The sequence below is a fragment of the Atta colombica genome, unplaced genomic scaffold (assembly GCF_001594045.1).
Source record: "Atta colombica isolate Treedump-2 unplaced genomic scaffold, Acol1.0 scaffold105, whole genome shotgun sequence".
Classification (NCBI taxonomy): Eukaryota; Metazoa; Arthropoda; class Insecta; order Hymenoptera; family Formicidae; genus Atta; species Atta colombica.
The window spans coordinates 3,281,136-3,303,010 of record NW_017259190.1 but is presented as its reverse complement, the minus strand read 5'-3'; the positions used below and the strand labels follow the sequence as shown (position 1 = coordinate 3,303,010).

General features: G+C 34.3%; 6 protein-coding genes across 7 annotated transcripts; 2 read left to right on the top strand and 4 right to left on the bottom strand.

Moving 5' to 3' along the window:
* Nucleotides 1-662: 662 nt before the first annotated feature.
* LOC108689303 (exosome complex component RRP40) lies at nucleotides 663-3,910 on the bottom strand. The gene is made up of 2 exons (XM_018196029.1): nucleotides 3,524-3,910; nucleotides 663-2,747 (listed from the first exon to the last, which is right to left on the bottom strand). The coding sequence occupies exons 1-2, from the start codon at nucleotides 3,727-3,729 to the stop codon at nucleotides 2,228-2,230; spliced, it is 726 nt and encodes a 241-aa protein (XP_018051518.1). The 5' UTR covers nucleotides 3,730-3,910; the 3' UTR covers nucleotides 663-2,227.
* A 340-nt stretch (nucleotides 3,911-4,250) lies between these two features.
* Nucleotides 4,251-5,219, top strand: LOC108691417 (coiled-coil-helix-coiled-coil-helix domain-containing protein 7). Its single transcript, XM_018199167.1, has 3 exons — nucleotides 4,251-4,461; nucleotides 4,666-4,767; nucleotides 5,091-5,219. Exons 1-3 carry the CDS (start codon nucleotides 4,360-4,362, stop codon nucleotides 5,190-5,192), a joined length of 306 nt encoding a protein of 101 aa, XP_018054656.1. The 5' UTR covers nucleotides 4,251-4,359; the 3' UTR covers nucleotides 5,193-5,219.
* Nucleotides 5,220-5,369: 150 nt separating this feature from the next.
* Nucleotides 5,370-10,344, bottom strand: LOC108691410 (ethanolaminephosphotransferase 1). Its single transcript, XM_018199154.1, has 8 exons — nucleotides 10,264-10,344; nucleotides 9,931-9,999; nucleotides 9,589-9,781; nucleotides 7,625-7,887; nucleotides 7,338-7,495; nucleotides 6,893-7,073; nucleotides 6,628-6,804; nucleotides 5,370-6,449 (listed from the first exon to the last, which is right to left on the bottom strand). Exons 1-8 carry the CDS (start codon nucleotides 10,333-10,335, stop codon nucleotides 6,387-6,389), a joined length of 1,176 nt encoding a protein of 391 aa, XP_018054643.1. The 5' UTR covers nucleotides 10,336-10,344; the 3' UTR covers nucleotides 5,370-6,386.
* Nucleotides 10,345-12,321: 1,977 nt separating this feature from the next.
* On the top strand, nucleotides 12,322-15,300 carry LOC108689158 (CUE domain-containing protein 1). 2 transcript variants are annotated; one of them, XM_018195818.1, is made up of 5 exons: nucleotides 12,322-12,596; nucleotides 12,674-12,827; nucleotides 13,154-13,541; nucleotides 13,608-13,691; nucleotides 13,856-15,300. In XM_018195818.1, exons 2-5 carry the CDS (start codon nucleotides 12,693-12,695, stop codon nucleotides 13,990-13,992), a joined length of 744 nt encoding a protein of 247 aa, XP_018051307.1. In that variant the 5' UTR covers nucleotides 12,322-12,596; nucleotides 12,674-12,692; the 3' UTR covers nucleotides 13,993-15,300. The 2 variants fall into 2 exon arrangements, with proteins under 2 accessions (XP_018051307.1, XP_018051298.1); XM_018195809.1 differs by having other exon boundaries at nucleotides 12,669-12,827.
* A 180-nt stretch (nucleotides 15,301-15,480) lies between these two features.
* Nucleotides 15,481-19,200, bottom strand: LOC108689029 (WASH complex subunit 7). The gene is made up of 3 exons (XM_018195623.1): nucleotides 19,145-19,200; nucleotides 16,649-18,934; nucleotides 15,481-16,543 (listed from the first exon to the last, which is right to left on the bottom strand). The coding sequence occupies exons 2-3, from the start codon at nucleotides 18,880-18,882 to the stop codon at nucleotides 15,520-15,522; spliced, it is 3,258 nt and encodes a 1,085-aa protein (XP_018051112.1). The 5' UTR covers nucleotides 18,883-18,934; nucleotides 19,145-19,200; the 3' UTR covers nucleotides 15,481-15,519.
* Nucleotides 19,201-19,446: 246 nt separating this feature from the next.
* On the bottom strand, nucleotides 19,447-21,515 carry LOC108688953 (60S ribosomal protein L23a). The gene is made up of 4 exons (XM_018195518.1): nucleotides 21,431-21,515; nucleotides 20,321-20,613; nucleotides 19,884-20,011; nucleotides 19,447-19,784 (listed from the first exon to the last, which is right to left on the bottom strand). The coding sequence occupies exons 1-4, from the start codon at nucleotides 21,462-21,464 to the stop codon at nucleotides 19,523-19,525; spliced, it is 717 nt and encodes a 238-aa protein (XP_018051007.1). The 5' UTR covers nucleotides 21,465-21,515; the 3' UTR covers nucleotides 19,447-19,522.
* Between the last annotated feature and the right edge of the window lie 360 nt (nucleotides 21,516-21,875).

Sequence of the window (21,875 nt, the reverse complement as noted above, 5' to 3'; positions counted from 1 at the left end):
TTAGTATGTTTATGGTTGCTAGTGCCACCATGTATCGTCCCCAACATACATATTTGCCTGCCTAATTACATCCCGATGTGCGATGAACATACATATGTGTCGTTTTTACAGAAAAAAAAGAGAAAAAACGCTATGGCTTCTTCCATGATGTGACAGAATCTACCGATAGTTTCATAGTAGATAATTAATGTCAGACACTGGATGTTTTCCTATTGTGTAACTAGCAAACTTTTTTTGTTTCTTTTCGTGAAACTTACACTTATCGCATGTCGCTGGCGTAGTAGCATTCGTAAAAACATAGTGAAAAGCAGTGAAGAAAGAAAAGATGTATTACAACAAATAATACCACAATTATTTATATCGTGAATGCATAATTTGACTCGGTTATCAATAATTTATTATTAGTATATAATAAATTGTATTCGGGATCGGATTTTAGGAATCCGAACACATTCCGAAATATGAGAAAAAATTGTAGTCATAATTATGTGCAATAATAGTAATTAATTCTGAATAATTATAGTAATTCTGTAAATATAAATTTTCTAATATTATAATTCGATATATAATTTTAACTAGTCAGAGATGCAGCTTTTGATTATATATTATAATCTTATAATCTTAATCCCTTGGCCTTTGCATTTGTTTTATCTTATATTTCCTTTTTTTTAAAAAGAATTAAATTTTTTTGCTTTTTTGTGAAGATCTGTTGAATTTTTTTTAGATCTGTGATGTAGATACTGAAGAAAAATCCGATCCTGAAAGGTGTCACGGTGTACTCTTTTGTAGCATTTAGATGTGTGTCATAGAATTTTATTTTAGTATGGCGTTGTGAGATGAAGTAGGGGCCATAAATGACCAAAAAAGAATAGTTGAGCTTTAATAATATACTTCTGTTATTAATACTTATTGTTTTTGTTTGCTAGATCTTTTATCGTTTTTTTTTTTTTTGCGTAGATATACTCTGTTGCGTTTATGTATACTTATTGTTTTTCTTTCTTTTTAATTGATATTACAATTGTATTATATATTATTTCACTGTCAAAATCTTAGTCAACAGTAGTATATATGTATCTAGCGATAAGTTGTTATTGTTTGAATTGGCGCAAAAACATTCTCTATGTGATGTCAATAATTAGAAAATCATATGGACTTTTCGATGTCTCAAAATCATTTTATAAAACTTAATGTATATTCAGAGTTAAAAAGAAGATAGTATTAATTTTGTAAAACATGACATCTACTTAGTGATAAAAAGAAGGTAATATTAATTTTACTTCATTAACTTTCTCTTTATTAACAGCAAGAATAATGTTTTTGAGATTGTTTTGCCAATGATTTTCTTATATGTATACGCGTAGTTAGAAAGCGATGGCAGTGAATACATTCCACTAAATACAAAGATGCTATGCAATCTTTGATTAAATGGAAATTTTGCGAAAACGTAATGATATATTCACTGGATTAGATATTGTTTTCCGAGTAATATTTTGTAAGATGAAAGTAATGGTTGTGCTTGAGTGCAAATACCGTCACTGTTCTAGACTGTTACAAACATCGTATATAGTCGCGCACGGCTCGAAGCACAAGCCGAAGAGAGCATTACACTAGGCACATATCAGCGAGACGTAATGAAAATTATCATAATTAGCAGCGCTCTGCACTCCGTATCCTTATATCGATACTGTCTGCAATCACTAGTGTAATACGATATCTATGTGTAATACCCGAATGTCATCAAGTTTCTTTTGTTAAAGCGAAATTAAACATTGAATTTCCTACGAAGCGAGTCTTCTTTTCTTTTAATACATTAAATTATATTGTTTCATGCTAATATCTTGTACAATCATGTACTCATCGCTTCCGCTGTATGTACATTCATACAATAACATCTTTTAGTGATAATTGTACCTATAGTTTTAATTCATCAGGTTGTCACAAATGGTTGTCTCACTCTATATTATTCTTACACATAAAATATCAATTAAGAAAACTCTTCCAGATTTATTTACAGAATTTATTGCAAATATTACAATAAATGTAACTGTCATTGATAAGCAAGTAGTCATTATTTTACATGCCAAGATGGAACTGGCTTTAAAACGCATTCGAGTTGATTTAAGGTATTATTCTAATTACTAAGTTATATGAAAAAAAAAGCATCGAATCTTCGATGCTAATCTTTTGCATTAATAATCCATCCAAATAAATTTTCCTCAAAGTCACGTTAAGCTGCAAGAAATAATATTTTCTCGATTTTGGAACAGAGTTTTTGCATTTCACTAGGTACCATGAATTCCGCCGCTAGAATAGCGTTTGCCACGGCTATTGTCTCTTGAATCGATCGCGCCTTGATCCATATCCTGCCATTCATCCCAGCAGCAAGTTCGTACGCCTGATTCCTTCCAAGTAGCCTGAACAATGGACACTCCGGATTGAGTAATTTTCTTATGAGACTCAGCGAGCAGGTGAACATCATGCCATCTGAACTGAGCATACCGAGTTCATTTTCCTTGCCATGGGAGTCCACACATACTAATTCCGGCTCCATATCCTTGCTGGCGACTAGCAATTTACCATACACCAAATCGCCGATTTGTATATCAGGTCGGTTTTTCTTCGTGGCTCCCTCAAAAGCCAAATAAGATAGTGTCGCCTGTTCGCTGCCTCCAATATCTACTTTATAAATGTCGCCACTTTTTTGCGTCACTATACCAACGATGTTCTCGCCTCGACTGGGAATGTATCTGTAAAATAAAGTATGTGTAAAATAAAGAATAATTCAAAATGGATAAACAAAAAAAGGAGAATTAAGTTAACAAAGAATAATTAAAGTTGGGCTCTTGAGATAAAAATTAAACAATAAATGAAAATACAGGCAATTACTGCGAATTTAGGCTCTTAATTACTCATGTTTTCATTTATTGTTTAAGAATTAAGTTAACTGAAGCTTGGTCCAAGTAAACTCTATTTTTGTTGAAGATATTGGATTGAATTACATGCGTATTTAATGTAAAATGAAAAAAGAAAATTCATGTATTTTATGAATTCATATTAATGAGTCCTCCAAAACTGATAGTCTACCTACTCACTCAATTCTAAATCTCTTTATCAAAAATATTCAATTTTCTTTATGTTACAGCAAGTTTTAATTATTCTTATTAAAATGTACTTAATATTCTCTTTTTATACAATATTATTTTAGTTCTTTAAAATTAATTAGTGTCTTTAAATTAAATGGATCTTATAGATTCAGTATAACTGTGTTACAAGATGCTTTTCAGCAAGAGATAAGAGTATTTTCCATTTGACACAAATCGGCAATTTGACACAAGTTCTATCTTACTCAATGTCAAGACTTAAGTCAAAAAAGATAGAATGATATTTATGTTGATTTATATCATTAAATGGTAAACAGATGATATCACTAAATGGTAAGCATAAACTGCTTTCCTTTTAGGAAACACAGTCGACATGAATATCATTTTATTCTTCTAAAAATGATATTTTATATGTTCTGTACCGTTTCTGATAGCTATCCACATAGTAGACGGCCGGCTCGCGTTTCCTCAGAACACCCGCTTTACAAATGAGAACGGCATCGTCTTCACGACGCAGTCCAGGGCCCAGGATTACGATCTCCTTCTCGTTTTTGTTTTCTTTTTTGAATGACGTGATATTCGTTAAACTATCGCCCGGCATCACCACGTCGCCTACGCTAACTTCCATCCCGAGAGAAAAGTTTTTCTCAGCTTTTTATTTCACTCGCGCAATTAACAAGTGTATCCCATAATTTTCTTGAAACTTGAGACTGTCGGTTAAACGTCAACCTAACCTCAAAACCATCGCAACGTGCGACCACGTGCGTGATGCGGACTTGTCACCATTGTGACAGAAACGTCAAAAAGTATAAAAATTTCAACTGAATTTCATTGACACTGAAATTAATCATTTGTTTTGTATTACTGTCAAGAAGGAAATAATAAAATTCTCATGATTCTCTTCAAATCTGTTCTTTACAGCTGTTTTATTTACGTTTTACAGGCATTTACAGCTGAACTTTTCGCACTTTTTCTTCCTTTCTCTTTTTCTTAGAATTTAAATGGAACACTCTTGCATAACGTATAACACGTAATGCATAAGAAAATGTACCAATCAAAGTCCTTTATTTCCTTCCTTTCCATGAAATAAACTCTGATTGGTTGATTTTCTTATGCCTCGTGTTTCTTATAATTGTGTAACTATTTCATCTTGGATGCGAAAAGTGCAATATGTAGCTACACTTCCGCTGACTTTCGGAAGAAATTGTATTTGTTTATATGTAAACTCTTTTCTCGTGATCTCTTTTCTGTCGACAAAATGGATACAGGAAGAGATTCAAATGGTGTTACAAAACAAAGAGATATCACAAGTAGGCATACATTACGACGTAATCAAGAAACGGACAATCCTTGTTACAAGGTATCTAAATAATTTATTGTTTTATAATTATCGAACGTTGCATGAACACATTGTCGGTATTCCTTTTTATAGCGATACAAGTATATGCTTATGTATCGAGAAAAGCCGAAGAAAAAGCGTAGCTAAGAAAATGTAGATAAAAGAAAATACTGTTGGTAGAAAACCAAAGCGTTGTTAACATGTTGCGTTTTTCTCAATTTCTAGGAGTATCTCTTGTCTCTGAAATGCCTCAGTTCTGGTAAAGGAAACTCTCATGAGACATGCCAGCCATATTTCGTCAATTACAGGAATTGTAAAGATTTCTGGGTAATTTTCCTTCTGCAATCCATGAAGATACAAATTCATGGACGTTTTTTATCAAAAGACAATTAATGCAATGCATCATTTCATTCTTATTGTTTGCTAATGTTAAATAAAGATGGAAGGATTCAATTGTGGATGATTTTTGTTTACAAGTGAATAGTGATACAAGTCGATACAAATATCATTTCTATCTTCCTTGATATTCAATAATACCAGGGACAGAACACTTGTGATGTTAAATGAAAAACACCTTATCATTTATATCTTGCTAGAAAATGCTCCATATCCACAAAATGATATCTTCATTAGGATTATTTTCCTTACAGGCTTCTGTACAACATGAGCGCAAATTGAAAGATATCGAACCGTACCTGCCACCTCCGGAAGAGCGCGCCAAAATAAAGACTGATTTCCTAAACTCAAGATAATGATAGATATAGCACACGGCTTCATTTGTAAAAATATTGTTTATTTCGTAATATTCTTCGGTGTCTTGCAATATTACATTGTAATATATTACGTATGTATATAGTCCAACAAAGTTTATATATAAGCTTGAAAGATATTAAATCCACATTGAAAAGAAACTGACATTTTCATTATTATCATCTAAATTTCTTCTTTTAATACATGTTAATTTTATTTTACATACACTTGGAAAACATTACTTTGTGATGTATCTACAATTGCGATCAACTGTGAGACAAACAGAAAAGAGAGAAACTAGTTCTAGTTGCTACATTCCATTGTAGCAGAATTTTACAATTTATGAAAATTATACAAGATAATCATATAATAATTTGTACACATATTTTATATAACGCAAATGTACACTCGATACATAAACTCGATATAATTACGCATTCGATCCTTTCTTACTTAACGTACACATTATTTTTTAAATGCATCTTAAAGTACACGATGTTTTACAATCAAAAAAAATATATATATATATTTATTGCCAATAATTTAAATAATTTTCCAAACATTAATAAAAAAGAGAAAAAGAAAAAAATAGCTAGATACAATATTATTAGTCATTGATTAATAACGTCCGAGGGACGATACATGTCGAAAACGAAGAGGTACATTTTTAGTTCACTGCTCAATGAGCTCGGCAGCATTCAAAGAAAAAGTATTTGTACACACATATTATATGTAAGCCCAGCAGAATATTATGATGAAGAGAATGTTTATGGACGAACCGCTGCTCTTGGAGATAAAGCGGTGATAAGGATAAGTATATCACAGTAAATAGTCAAACGCATTTCGGACAATTTTGTTATTGTATAGAAATAAATAGGCAATATCTAGCAGACACACTTTTCTTTTTTTTTTTATAGATATATAGAATAAAATGGTGCTATCAAATCTCTGCGAGCAGCATTACTATCGTATTTCGCGTGAATGGCACACATTCTCATAAAAACGTGATTTAATAATTTCCCTTTCTTAGCTGTTCGAAAGATGTTTTGTCATAAATGTTAATGCCTCGTGATTAATCCTAAGAAAAGTTCGTATATGTGTGTGTCAGATCTCTTCTCCCTGCTTGCTTTTCCGTGTCAGTTTTTATCGACCTTTTCTTTGTCTCTTCGTTCTTAGCATGCATCGTCGGCAAGTAGTCATTCGGAATGATCTTTTATGGAGAAAGTCTGAATACGGAAATGACGGCACATTTGACGTACCTGTAATTACAAAACCGATCATGTTAGCATAACAGAAAGAATATAAATATTATAAATTATAAATTATAAAAATATAAGTAATAATTATCATTAACTGCAGATCTCTTTCTAAATATATATCTAATTGAAAATACATTAATATTATAATTATAATCATAATATGTCACGTTAAACTTACCACACAAGTGCCATAATGAATATGTGCCACTAAGGCCACTACAGAAACTAAATACATAATTTCCAAATCTATGCTTGGCAAGATAAATGAAAGAACAGCGGCCACTGCGATTGGCAATAGTAACCACGGTAATATCTCACATCTAGTATTACTCATTTGTGATACGATCAATCGGCACTGCAAGATAAACATCGTTTACATGAATACAATGAATATGCGAGAAATAAAAAAATTACTAAGTTAAATATATCTATGCATTTCTTACGCATATATTGGAAAAAATAGTGCCGATGGCAAAGTATATTATTCTCGGATCTTTTTCTAGAATATTGTTTGGAGAGTGCATTATCCAGAATGTGGAAATTATAAAGAATAAAACTAAAGGCACTAAAGGCCGTATAGCCTCTGGAAACGTCCGCATTTTTCCGGTCTTATCTCTGTATGATCTGCAAAATAATTCAAAAGATAATTATATTAACGTAAAACTTTTTATTCAAATTTTGTTTTAAATAAAATGAGCTTTTTAAAAATAAGAGAGAACTAGATAATTGAATATAGAATACTTTATTAATATTTATTATCATGAAAAAAAAATTAATTATCACAAAAAAAAATTTCAGATCCATTTCGTTTTTATCCAACAAATATTTTAGTACACAACAATAATTTTTAAACATGTATTATTTATTACAACGATAAAATGAACTCACTTGTATATATTCCAAATAACGACTGGTAAGTTGGACACAAGTGCACTAACATAAAATAACATTTCAAACATCATTCCCGCCGATATACCACCTGGCAATTCAAATTTCCAGGCTTCGTGTCCACCTATGCTAGTAAGTGTAAATACAATAACGGTTGCCTATAAAATCAATAAAAAATTGATGTAAATTAGCAGAGATTGGCATTGATGAAATAACGAAAGTCAATTAGTAATATGAAAAAAATATTATTTTACATTAAAAATCATATTTCTTCATAGCAAACTTACCAGCATGGAAGCATCATATCCCCAGGGAAGAAACAGTACACCTGTGTTATATTTCTCCCAATGACTTAGATAGAAATTAATGAATACATTCCACAGTATAAAGTACATTCGTAGCGGCGAGACGCTATGATCTGTTCTGCCGAAGACTGAGTACATACACACTGTGATCAACATGGCAGTCCAACTATCTAAACCGTGATCAAATAGTTCCCCTAAGGGACCGGACGTTTGTGTGCGTCTTGCCTGTTTGCCATCTATCCCATCTGCAATATAATGATTATAAACGAAATTAGATTATTGTTGTAATCAAGAAAGTGTATCATAATAACTGTACCATAATTTATATACATATTTCTCTTGATAAAATTATGTTTATTATTTTCTCATCCATTGCTTAATATTTAAATTTATTATTCTATTTTATATAAGTTCGTGTATTTATTCAAATGCAAAAGATAGATTTTCATAATTTACAAAAATATTATCTTAATTATTATTACACACGCATGCACGCACGCACGCACGCACGCACGCACGCACGCACGCACGCACGCACGCACGCACGCACGCACGCACGCACAAGGTGTCCCGAAATTCACTTAAAATACTATATAGCAAGAAAATTCTCGAAAAATTAAGTTAATGTAAAAGTATTAATTGTGAATTTTTATTTTTAACAATAATTTTTAAGATAATAAAGGTATTAATATAACTAACTACAGACTATAAGTCACCTACTTATGAACAATGTTATCTAAAAAGTGACTCATTACTCAAGTGAAATAATCTGTAACATATAAACATCTATATTCAAAAACTATTGCTCAAAATAAAAATTTATAAACAACTTGTCAGAGTTGGCAAGTAACGCGTTATTTGTAATGTCGTTACTGTTACACATTACTTTTATTGGTAACATTTGAGTAATGATGTTACATTTTCTTCTAAATAACATTCATGTAACGCAGTTAAATTTTTGAGGTAATGGTAACGATTTCATTAGTTACTTTTATCGTTATTTTATTTCTATTCATGTAAAAGTTTTAATCATAACTAGAGTATATATACATATACATATTTATCAGTCTTTTTAATATTTTCCTCTACTAAAAACAGAATTCTTCCATCTTTTTTATTGTTACCGCAAGAATCTGCATATAATAGCGTTTGCTATATAATAGCGTTTTTTATTAGTAGAACTGATACACATTCAGTGCACTTTAAAGCCGCTGTACAATCGACGTAAAGATGTATATAGGTTAATAAAAATATATATAATAGGAACGAGTTAAACTGCGAGATTCTCAATACATTTTATTATGTTATTTGATAAAATATACTTTAAGCATTTTATGATATCTCTCAGATATCTCATTTTTACATTTAGATTAGAGTTGTGTACAACGGTTTTAATGTGCATTGAGTGCGCACAACTTCTGCCAATGAAAAATGCTATATAATATTCTATTAGAATCAAGAAAAAAAAGTAACGACTCGATACATTTTGAGTGACATAACAAGTTACTTTTTAGGAAAAAGAACGTAACGTTGCCAACTCTGCAACTTGTTTACTTTTTTTTCAAGAACTATCTTGCTATATTATTTTGAGATAGTGTTGTGTGTGTGTGTGTGTGTGTGTGTGTGTGTGTGTGTGTGTGTGCGCGCGTGCCTGTGTGCGTGCGTGCATGTGCATGTGTGTGTATAAATATGCATATATATGTATATTCAATATATTAAAATAAAAACACGAGCATCTAAAAACACGAGCAAAATGACATAGATGATTAACATTAGTTTATTTAAACATATGTACATAATTATTCAGTAAACATACGCGATATTCTTGAACTTATAATTGATATATGTATCTATATATATATATATATATATATATATATACTTTTACACCCTTAACTCCTACATGTTAATATTAAAATTATATATCAAGCACCAAATGCACGTACCAAGCGTATATGCCATAAAAATGTTAAAAGCAGCCATGGCAAAAACCCATCGTGATATTGGAGGATATTCCGGCTTGTCATCGCTGGACGCATAGAAGTAGTAGTCATGAATCGCAAATAGCATAAAGTTTAGCACGGTAAAAAGGAATCCAGAGAAAGTTAGTACATTTGGAGCAACCCACTTTGGACAATACTAAAACACAAGATGGAATGATTATTTTATAATAAAAATACTATATAAAAAAATCATTTTGTTCTACTGCAGAACACTACTCTACAAAATATATAGATTAAAAAGAAGAATTTTATAACAATTGTTTCATCACTGAAGCAGAGTAATACCTGTACTACTTTGTTCCAAAAGGGATGCATAACATACACGCTCAGGGGACTTGTGTCCAAGGAGCTATACTGAAATCATAATATATTCAAAATGATTTAGTAATAAAGCTAAACATTGAGAGCATAAAATATTATTTCAATTATTTCAATAAAGTTTTATGTGTATTTGAGAAAAGTTTAATATATATTATAAAATATAAAATAATTTTATGACTTAAGGTATACACATGTTGTAATTGTATGTATTATAAAACTTAACGTATTCATATATATTCATAATTTCTTCAAATCAATAATCTGAACGTATGAAAAGTATATTCAAAATCAGCTCACCTTATAACTCTCAAACCCCGTGAGATGCTCATCCGTTAGGTATTCCACCTCGAACTTTAGCTTATGATACATCTTGGAATCTCAGGAATCTTAACTATCTTACGAATTTAATGTCGCGCTCTCTGGGAATCGTTAACCACGCGATGAGAGAGGCGCCGGGCGGTGGGCGCCAATAACGCGCGAGATCTCCGGTGAACTCCGGCCTTTCACAAGGATTCCTTTTTTTCTTATTTATACTGTACGCAAAATCGTCTATCACGTCGGCTCATCGTGGTATCGGTCGTACCTGCGGTATTTTCACAATGAAGAAACAAAATTCAGCAAAGCTTGGCAGCCTCCCACAATTGCTGATTTCCACTCGAGACGAGGCGCAAGATCTATCTGACCGTCGTCGCACGACGAATCACCTCACCCTCACCACTCCTCACGAATGTTCACGATTCACGATTTACAATTATGCATGTATTACGTATGCACGCGTAACGAGTGATCCCGGCACATCGCTCATTGTCATCTCACAGACCACACTACCGCACACAACGAATGCGCGACGTGCATTTCCACCAATTCCCACGTTATTAGAAGAGAAGAACGCGCGCGGCACCGGCTGATTGTTCATTTGTTCCGTTACGTCCATTCTCGATCGCCCACGCGTTTGCTGTTTCAGCGGTCGAGATGGAAAAGAGACATGCTTTAACGATTGAGCTTGATAATACAGAGTCGTGCATTTAGTGTATAAAATAGAATGATTTACGATCGATATTCATAATCAGATTATAACTTTATTAGCCTCTACAATAAGTCGTTAATCATAAATCAGAAGACAGAAGGTAAAAATTGACTAATCACAGTCGTTAATTTTTAGTTTCTACTTTATGACTAATGACTTATTGTAGAAGGCCCATAAAAACCTTCTCAAATGCAGTTTTAAGATATCATAAATCAATCACAAAAACCGTTCAAGAAAAATTCTTTTTCAAGTAAGTATTTTTCTAACTTCTACCTTTCAAATTTAAAACTTTTCCACAATTGTATAAAGTATAATTTAATTCAAATCACCGACGAGATATTATTAAAGATTGATATCCTTGCGGAAGTTCGCGTCCTTGTGAATATTGAAATAATTAAGAGTTAAAAACTGATAATATTGTATTAATTTTAATTTATTTATTAGTTTAATAGACGTATTTATGCATTTAGAATTTAATAATACTCGATTTTTCTTTAAAATTGTAATTTCAGTGATCGTCAAAGTTTAATTATCAACAGAGATGATAATTGCAGAGAAAAAATTGTAATTTTTCTACAATATATAGAATATTATAACTTTACAAATATACATATTTATGAAATATTTATATAATAAAAAATCATGAATTTAATAATGTATGAGCCAAATATTTATGTTAATAATAAATTTATATTTTTTACAATTATCGATAATAGCATTCTTCAATTACCTTTGGGCCCTTGGGGCCCTTTTTATACCGCTGAAAATTTACGCAGGGTTGACGGTCTTTAATAGTGTCTCGTCGGTATTCAAAACTTCGACTTTATGCCAAGAACGAAAAAAATTGAAAAACAGTTTTATTATCGGCTCCTGATGTCGACTGTTAACAATATTTTCTTTATATATAACTTTTATACTTTTACATATAAAATACTCTTGATTTGGACTACATAAAAAGGAATTACATAAACAAACTGAATTCCTCAGAATTAAACTTACATATCTAATAAGAAAGATAGTTGGAAAATTTTTATATATGTTGCATGCAATATTGATAAATAAGATAAGTATTACGTGACACGCAAATCGTATGTGTTAATTAAGTTCCTGAATCGATAAAACAGACGATTTTAGGATCTCCTTAGATATTATTTAAGACAATTTAGAAAGAGAACTATTTCTTGCAAGGATACAGTAGTAGTATTTTCTGCAATAATTATAGAAATACTAACTACACACAGTGGCCAGCCAATCACGAAGCATATATGAGTAGTCCAGTTATACGAGCGGTGAACGATCTGAAGTTTCTTTAGTCCTGGTTTCATAAAGGCCGAAGGTTGAGAGCGGTTGTGGATTTTGACAGTTGACATCTTTACGGTGTTCTCGACTGACTTTTTGACGTATGTCTGCATGACATGACGTAAGCCGGCGAGACATATTCTAAACACGCTGTGTATTTTATCGATTAACCGTCTGAAAGATGACATTGTGCTAATTTTGCTGATTGACACGTACGAAGAAGCAACGACGCAAAGACCGGTATTTGCAGGCATGGGCGATGCTCTCGCTGTTGTCATTACTTGAGAAACGTCAGAAGATCATTGTATGTCTTTGTATGCATACATGCTGTGCGTTTGATATAAAAAAATCATATTAACTCTGATTGTATTGGCAGCTTAGTCGTTCCAGAAACTTCACCATGGCCTCTGCCACGGAACAGCAGCAGCAGCAGCAACAGCAGCAGCAGCAACAGCAACAAACAACGCTAGAGTTTTATCAGGCGATGGCCGACTTTAAAAACATGTTTCCACAGATGGATGATGATGTGATAGAGGTGAGAGAAGTATCGACATGCCAAATCCATTTCTACTAATTTAAATTAAATTCAAATTTGATTAACTTTTTTTATTCTTTTCTAGTTCTAATTAAATGAAGATTAATTAAAATAAGACTAAGAATATGGCTGCATTTGGTTTAGATATTTATACATTATATAAGCTTCGTTTTATCTTTATCATTGTTACGTAAGAAAGATAGAATTATAACAAAAGCAGCCTAAATTAAATCAAGAAAATGAATCATTGATATAAATACATAATGTAGCTACTATTATGTGGTTTTATTCTAGGAATATATTTGTATTTTATTATATATTTGCAGGCTGTACTAAGATCCAATCAGGGAGCTGTGGACACCACAATCGACCAATTGCTTACCATGAGTACTGACAATGAGAACGAGAAAATCAGGAGTGAGCTGGAACAGAAGGAAGAGCTTCCAAACCAAGTAACTGCGAAGTCACCCAGGAAAGACTCGAGCAAAGCAGCATTAAGAAGCAGCGTTCAAAAATGGCAGCCTCCACTGTTGGGACCATTGCCGGACACCTTTCTAAGGCTCCCCCAGCAAATATCTGATGATGGCATCGACTCGGCATATTTGCAAGAGAATACTATGCTAGAGGACGAGAGGATCGCTATGTTTTTGCAGAATGAGGAGTTCATGGCGGAGCTTCGTTGGAATGAAGATTTCCTGTCTACATTAGAACATGGTAAAGAATTGAGGAGACTGCAAGGAAGTTCAAAAGAGAAAATGGAATGTTTTCTTTCTCTTGTAGACTCAAAGCTGGAGAAGTGTAGCAACCAGACCGGTCACGATGACGAGGATCTATTCAAAGAAAGACTGAAAAATATGGGCAAACGTAAGTAATGAATTGAAAAACTATCATTTAAGTTATATAAAAGTTATATATACATAAAAGTTATATATACATACATACATATATATATATATATATATATATATATGTATATATATATGTATATATATATATTGTTATTTTTCTAATAATGAAAACCTTTGCAGTATCCCGACGTAAATTCGCGCAACTTACGAAGGTGTTCACTCGCAGTAAGAAACGCGGCGGCAGACAATTGTTACCACCGACAGCTTCTTGCGACGATCTTTTGGATCCGGAAGAATCGTCCAAACCTCAGTCCTAAAGAGAGATCTATATCTATACGATCCTGCTGGAATATTTGTTCTTGTTTCTCGTCATCGTGAGACGGCAAATTCAACGACATTTGCAGCTTAATTTAGATGTCATATGTCACGGAAAGAAGCATATCTATGTCGTGACTTGCGATAGACGAGATAACTATCAGGGTCGTGTAAGATATAAATTAATTAGCGATTCAGGTTTATAGCTCACTTGATGGTTGACAATTAGCTGTAGAGATAATGGAATTACAAGGTTTTAACTTAAAGGTGCGTCAGTGAAACAAAGATTCACCGAATAGAATGGATATCGAGTAAAACGCTTGAAACGATAAAAAAAAATTATCAAAAAACCGTATCTCGGTAATCATGCAGATATACATAGGAATTAATTAATCTTAAAGCATTAATCAATCTTAGTGCGTTAATTAATCTTAATGTATTTTCTAGTAAAGACGCAGATCTGTTTCTGATAAATTCAGTGTGATATTTTACGATGTTGTGACGTAAAGTTTATTTTAATAGATTTTATATTTTGTTGTACGTTGCTTGCGATTATCCGTATTACTATTACTGCATATTATTGCGTATAATCGTTTGAAGACTGACGCAAGAAAGTTTTACAGAAATCTATCGAGCGATAATTTCGATAGAATTTTTTATCACTGATATTGGAAAAATACTTAATTCAAATTAATAACAGTCATCATTGTTTTACTTAAGCGTAATGAGTAAAACAAATAAAATTTTTATTGTACGCAAAATACGCAATGCGTCTTGCTTTCTAGCATGTACGGCTACGAAAGTAATTGATGTTGTATATATATGTTCATGTGCATCGTACACCGATAGTGCGTCAATGTTAATTAGCCACAATAGTTTATTGAAAATTTAAAAAAAGCGCAACATCGATCTGGATTGGAAAGAAAATATGATTCTTTTGAAAATTCTATTTTCGAGAAAATAGAGATCTGATCTGGTGAGATAAACAATTGATTCGTCAAGATAGAGATAAAAAAATGGATGAAGATTTATATTATATTCTCATGAAATTTTGCATTATTCTAAATAATTTGCCAAATTCAAAATTTAAGACACTACACGAATATTAGATGCCTTCATTCAGCCTTTCGATTCTACTTGCGATTGCAAGTAGTAATTGCATCTCTTTTAGACATAAAACCTAGTCATTCAGTCTAGCCATTATTTATTGAACAAAAGCTTTGTTATTGTAACGATATCGTGTGAATGTAGAAAATATTTATAAAAGTGATTGTAGACAGTCTAAGTAATTTACAACATGTGCTATGATGACAAACACGTATGAGAATAAATTGGAAGAGTTGGAATGAGTATTATATTTATTCAAAATTTCATTTGCATTCAAAAATTAGGAAAGAAATGGAAAGCACATTTATCTAAATAATCGTAATTTGTGCTAACCACTTCTCTCTTAGTAATCGTGAAATCGACTTGGATAACTGGCCCAAGAGCACAATATCGAAATATCAAAATGAGCAGATTGTCTTGTGTTACGTATCAGGTTGCTTGAAAAACACTCTAGCACCAGAAAGACTATAGTACAACAATTGAAACTCGGCGTTTCTTTCATTGAGACGTTGGAGAGTGAGCGCCCTGGTTTGTTGAAGCTTTTCATCGCCGTGGTCATCCTTGCGTTCGGCTACAAGCTTTTCCTGGGCGATGTGCTGTTCAACTGTTTTGAACCAATGAAGGCCGTCCAGTTCAACGCTCTGATCGAGCAATGCATTGATATAGGCAATACCCATGGCAAAGCCATCGTCAGTGAAAGCTGCGCCGGTCTGATTCTTCTTAAACATCTTCTCTTTATTGGATACGGAATTGTCGACGAAACTGAGCGTTAGTGGCGGCACGATGGCGTAGAACTGCTGCAGATGATAGGACTTGGTGTCACGAAATGCCGATGCAAACACGTCGACTAGCAACTTGAAGTATTGAATACCCTCGGTGAAATTACGCACCAGATCAGCGATGTCGTTCTCCAGCCGTCTTGCTGCAGCTTGTGTTGTGGCGCTATAATTTAGTCCACGACAGAGCAATTCGAATGGCATTGTTTTTTCGATATCTGGCAGGAAAGATATTGCATTAGAGCTGGCGTGAAGGCCGCCGGAGCGAATCAACCGCACATAGCCGAGTGCGTTGCCAATTTGCGTAATCAGCTGACGAAACTGATCCAGGTAACTCAGCCCGTCGGCAGTCATCCCTAGTTTTCGGATACCCTTTTGGAATTTCTCCGCTCGTTCGTATGTGTATGGAGCGGCGCCTGCTTCTCGTTGTGCTCGGACGAATCTAATATCGCGCATCAATCGCGACTTGATGTGTTCGTCGAAGAGGAACTGCGAGAAGGTGTGCAGTTTTACACGCAAAAACTGGTAAACGAAATTTACCGTGGTGCTCATGATGCCGGTGCCATGGGTGCGAATTGAATTAGCGATATGCCGGATGCCGATGGTGTTTAGATGCTTGTTGCTGCTGCTGTGTTCCACGAACGTTTGCGTGTTCAGATTGTATAGATATCTACAATGAAACAATATGAATATACTGATAAATTTCTAAATATTATATTAATAACATGTTAATAACATAAATTCTTATACTATCATATTTAACAATTCTAGTTACCTGGAAACGAACACATGGATGTTACGCATTATCTCTAGAGCGTCCAGACCCTGTTCAAGAGTCTGCGTCGGCAGATGGTCCTGTACCGTGTCCAGGCCCATCTTATAACTGGCTAACGCATGCATCGTCCGATAGGTTCTCCAATCGTGTAGGGCCACTGTTGTCAAATTGTAAAACATATCGTCCAGGTAATGTTCGACAAATCTCTTTGTACAAACCATGGTTTCGGCCAAAGGCAACGGTGGAACTCGCACCACCCTGCTACCGTCTTTCGCGCCAATATTAAAGGGATTCGTGGAGTCCAGTTTAAGATGAGCATGCACGTGCAGCCGTAGGCTAATCTCGATTTCGTGGCAGGCCGGTTTTAATACACTCTTCACTAGGCTCTCCCGGAGTTCTGCAATCCGGTTTACCTTCAGCTCAGCGAATTCCTGTTCACTCATGGCGCTGTTGAAGGCGGCGAACAGATGTGTAATATGGTAAACGCCAGTATTGCTGTCAACGACCGAAGAGAGATAAGCGGGGAGCATGTTCTGATGATGCAGCAGGAGCGAATAATCGCTGTGTTCATCGACTAGCTCATACAACTCGGCCACGGCATCATAACTATCCAGCAGGAACCGTAATTTGACTATTTCTTCTTCGCGGAAAGTATCAGTCAGTTGAGTTGCGCACGCTAATGCGCAACGCACTATCAGCCGTCTATCTGCGCTCGCTGAACCACTTATCAGCCGCATACTCAGCCCTATCAGCGATAGCGCATCTAAGCGTTCCCTGCTGTAACTCTTGTCCCTCTGAACAAGAGCTTTTCGCGCCGTTTCCAGCATAACTAGCACGTAGTAAGCTAGGTATTGCAGCACTTGCGCCTGCGATTGCACTACAACCGGCCCGAGTGCGTAAAACGTCGTCTGGAGGGACTTTTGTAACTCCACGAGTCTGCAAATTAATTGTACTGTGCCACGACTCATCGGCTTCGACAGCAAAGCGTGCAGATTCGTCACAAATGCAACAGTTTCTCGCATCTGAGACAGCAAAGTCAACAAATCCATCAGCAACGTACGCTTTTGTCCGATATCTGATACCTGGAGATTGGTCCTTGTAAGGATACTCTGCATCTCCACGCACCAGATCGTCCCTCGTTGTATCAGATTGTTCACCGTGACAGACAATCTTTGTGTTCTCGCCTGCAGAATCTTTTCGCCAATTTGTGAGTTTATGGTATTGCCAGTTTCCTTTGGCACGATGTTGCTGAGAAACTTACTAGGCACCCACATCACATTCCCCACTAATGTGACGGCGTAGAATTTCTTGTTGGTCTCCAGCACCCTTTTGATCAGTTTCTTGTCACAAGTGCCGAACAGCTTTATTACCACGACGACACCGACGTTGACTCTTATCCAGTTCTTGTTCAATGCGGCACAGTCGTTGGATTTACTCTCCACATCTGTAATTATATTTTTCAGATAACTGATGATCTGCTCACTCATGACTGCACCTTTATTTACATCCATCACATGCTCGATCGTCTTTAGAAACATATTCTTTCGTAGCAATTTCTCCTGCAAATCTTTGAGCAGATGATCAAATGTTTCCAATTTTGTCTTGGTGACATCAAACTGCGATGGATTATGCATCATAGAACGCACATGTATTCTGTACTTCTTCCACTGATCCAATATTGCTGGTTGAGCGTCGACGATCTCGTCGAGAGTTACAAGGATAACAAATAGATCTATGAAGCCTTCCAATAGAACGGGTAAATAAATTTCATGGACGGCGCCGGATAGACTTGCCAATTGTTGAGTAGTCAAGTGTACGACAGCTGACATTCGATTGATAAAAACAGATAGATCTAGGAGATCTGACAATAATTTAGTCACACCAATAAGATCGTCATCTATGCACCTTTCTCCATGAGCAAAGAGCTTTGCATAAAAACCAGCAGCTTCCACTTTCAGCAATCTGATTTCTCTGCATGTTCCTGCTATCGCTGCTAGCAGCTTGGATAGAACTTTATTCTCCATTTCCACCAAGGACAGGATGCCAATATCTTCCGTCGATTTGTAGACTAGACGTAAAGGACCTTCTATAATATACTGTAATGTTGAATCACCCTTCCAGGATTTCTCCACCAGATTCTCAAAGAATTCTCCGTATTTTCGTAGATGCATAGCACCTGCGGCTTTATAGATGCCTTCATCTTTTTTAGAGTTCCATGTCGGTGCCTCGATCATTTTTATTTATTAAAGTTGTAACTTCGGCAATTTGAAGATTGTTAGAGGCACTCTAATTGTAGAATTTTTATAATTAATACATATGTATTATAAATTTATAAAATATGATAATCATATTGAAATTCTTATTTCTTTCAATAAAATTTCTTTGACATATAATAACTTACCTTGTTTATATTATATGTTTGTATTTTTTATATAATAATTATGATACGAATCTTTTATATTATCATTTTATGCATTCAAACATAAATATCTATACCTCATATTACTTTGTTTCTATACAGTATCCAATCCATTATTCCATTAAACTTCAGCTGACGCCTCTCACTGACATTGTCAAGATAGCTAATCTAATGTAATCAGACGGAAGCATACATGTCCTACTATTAACAACAGATGGCAATATTCTTGAGAAGTGAGGAAATATCAACAGTCGATATTTTCTTTCACTCAGTCGATTAAATTGTATCTTAAAACTGAAATAAATCTTCTCCGTTAATTTATAAATTTTTGTTTACTTATCTCGAGCAAGGATTGCGAAGTAACAAATAAAATCTAATCTTTCTCCGTATTGATATCTTTTTATTATATCAGTACAAGACGTTATTTTATTTTTAAACAAAAAGTGAGATAGAAATTATATGATGCCGATTTTGTTGGCGACATCGAGCGCATCATAATCGCGCGTTAGACGCACGTATGCCTTCTTTCTGCCATCCGGCCTCATCAAAGTATTCACTTTTGCTACATCGACATCGTAAAGCTTCTTAATCGATGCCTTGATGTGATATTTGTTGGCGTGGTCGTGTACGATAAAGACTAAGGTATTATTGTCCTCAATCTTCTTCATCGCTGCTTCCGTCGTCAATGGGAATTTTATGATGTTGAATGCGTCCATACTGAAATACAAATCATAAAGATGCAATGATTTCTCAAAATAAATTCATATATACACATTTATTTATGAAGTTTCGAGTGAATCTCTCTGTAAACCCTACCGATTTCTGTTTGGCACAGATTTGCGCGGATATTTGGGATTTCTAGGTGGCCTGAAAGTCTTGGGCCTGTGGAAGTGAACGGATGTCCTAATCTTCCGCACCCTAGAGCCATGAACTCCCTTCAAGATCTGTAAAGTAAATGTGACTATTAAATTCATAATATTTGATACATTCTTGCTCTTGATATAGTAGACTCGTTAATTGTTCAGTACTATGTTAAAAAGTTATTTTCATGGAAATTCAAAGAGATTCCCACATTTAAATTCATCATTGAAAAAGATAATATGTCTCTCAAGGAGAACAAGTCCAAATTGATTAAATTATGACAAAAACATAAATTCAAGTAATAATTAATGTCGCCAAATTAACATTATTTTAATTTTCTTGTTTACCTTGGATTAAAATATTAGCAAGATAAATGTTTCTATTTTAAGTACCTTCTTCTGAGCCTTAAGAGCTTTCTGAACTGGAGTTGCTGGTTTTCCACCCTTTGGAGTCTTCTTGGTAGCCTGTACATTCTTCTTGGGTTTGCTAATCAATGGCTTGCTGGCAAGCTTAAGCACAGGCTTAGCTGCAGGCTTGGCAGCCGGCTTAGCTGCTGGTTTGGCAGTTGCTGGCTTCTTTGCAGCCACAGGCTTGGCCGCAGGCTTTGTCACCTTCGAAGTAGATGCTGCTGCTGTAGCTGGTTTCTTCTCAGCCTTCTTCTCTGTCTTCTTCTCTGCAGGCTTACCTGTAAAAGAAAGTGATATAGAACTGGATCAATAGTCAAATGGATACATAAAAAAAAAGAAAGATCTAAAGTAAATTTATTCTCAAAAATACTTTTGAAGTAAAATTCTCTACCTCTTGATTTTCCAGTCTATCTTTTTATCTACACAATGTGCTCTTTGCTTCCTGCTGATCGATTGTGTATCTTGAAACGAGATGAAAATTACAAAATTGAGCAAAATCACTAGAGTATTTATAATTTTATTACAGTCAACATCTAGTGAATTTGTTCACTTTTATAATTTTCATATCGTTTCAAAATACATAACCGACTATCTGTTTCCTTTCTTCTCTTTGCGACCATTTTAGTGACAATTTTAGTGTGTGTGTTGTTACATGTATTTTATTTTTCTCAAAGTTTATCGATTTTCATCTTGAAAGATAAGAAACGAAGAAACAAGGCAAATGGCAAAAAGAAATAAAAAACAAATTGTAGCACGTTGTAAATTAGGCTTTATAGGTTATGGTATATGCGAATCTTACATCAATTAGTGCCGAACAAGCAATGTGGCAGGTGAGATTCGCGGACACAGTGAATAAAAACCGGTGGATAAAAATCAAGAAATGTTCTTCTGAGAATCGTCATCGTTTTAAACAAGATGTAAGAAAATGTGCGTATATTTGACCACATGGTTCTGGATCGCGTTCCTCAACCCCGAACTGCGCGACGTTGATACGTTACATTTGTATTGATTAATGATTTTTGAAAAACGCCTTTTCAGCTTAAAAACGTGCACTCAGAAAGAAAAACGAACGTCACGAATTACTTTTAAACCTACCTGCCTTTTCCGTGGGCTTCGGTTTCGGAGCCATCTTGCTAGAAAGGAACGTCAATCTTCGTCCGTGGCGGAAATGCAAATTCCAACTACGTTAATCGTTGATCGACGAAAAGGAAGAGGGCGACTCCGTTCAAATTCCGGATCAATTAGTGATTTTTTTATTCAACCGATGAAATCAGTTGAAATCGTTTTGGTTGTACAATATCATGCTAAAAATATTAAGAAACTAGACAATATCAGCTAATATTAAACAAATTTTGACGATAACCTATGAATTATATATTCGAAATCAATCGTAAAAAGCAAAATAATAAATAATTTGGCTTATAATGGTCACATTTTGCTGCAGTTTTAGGTCAATGCTTTTAAATAAGTAAGTAGATTCGAATAAATTTTTGCATGAATATTTATTATTAATATATATATATATGACAATATATATATA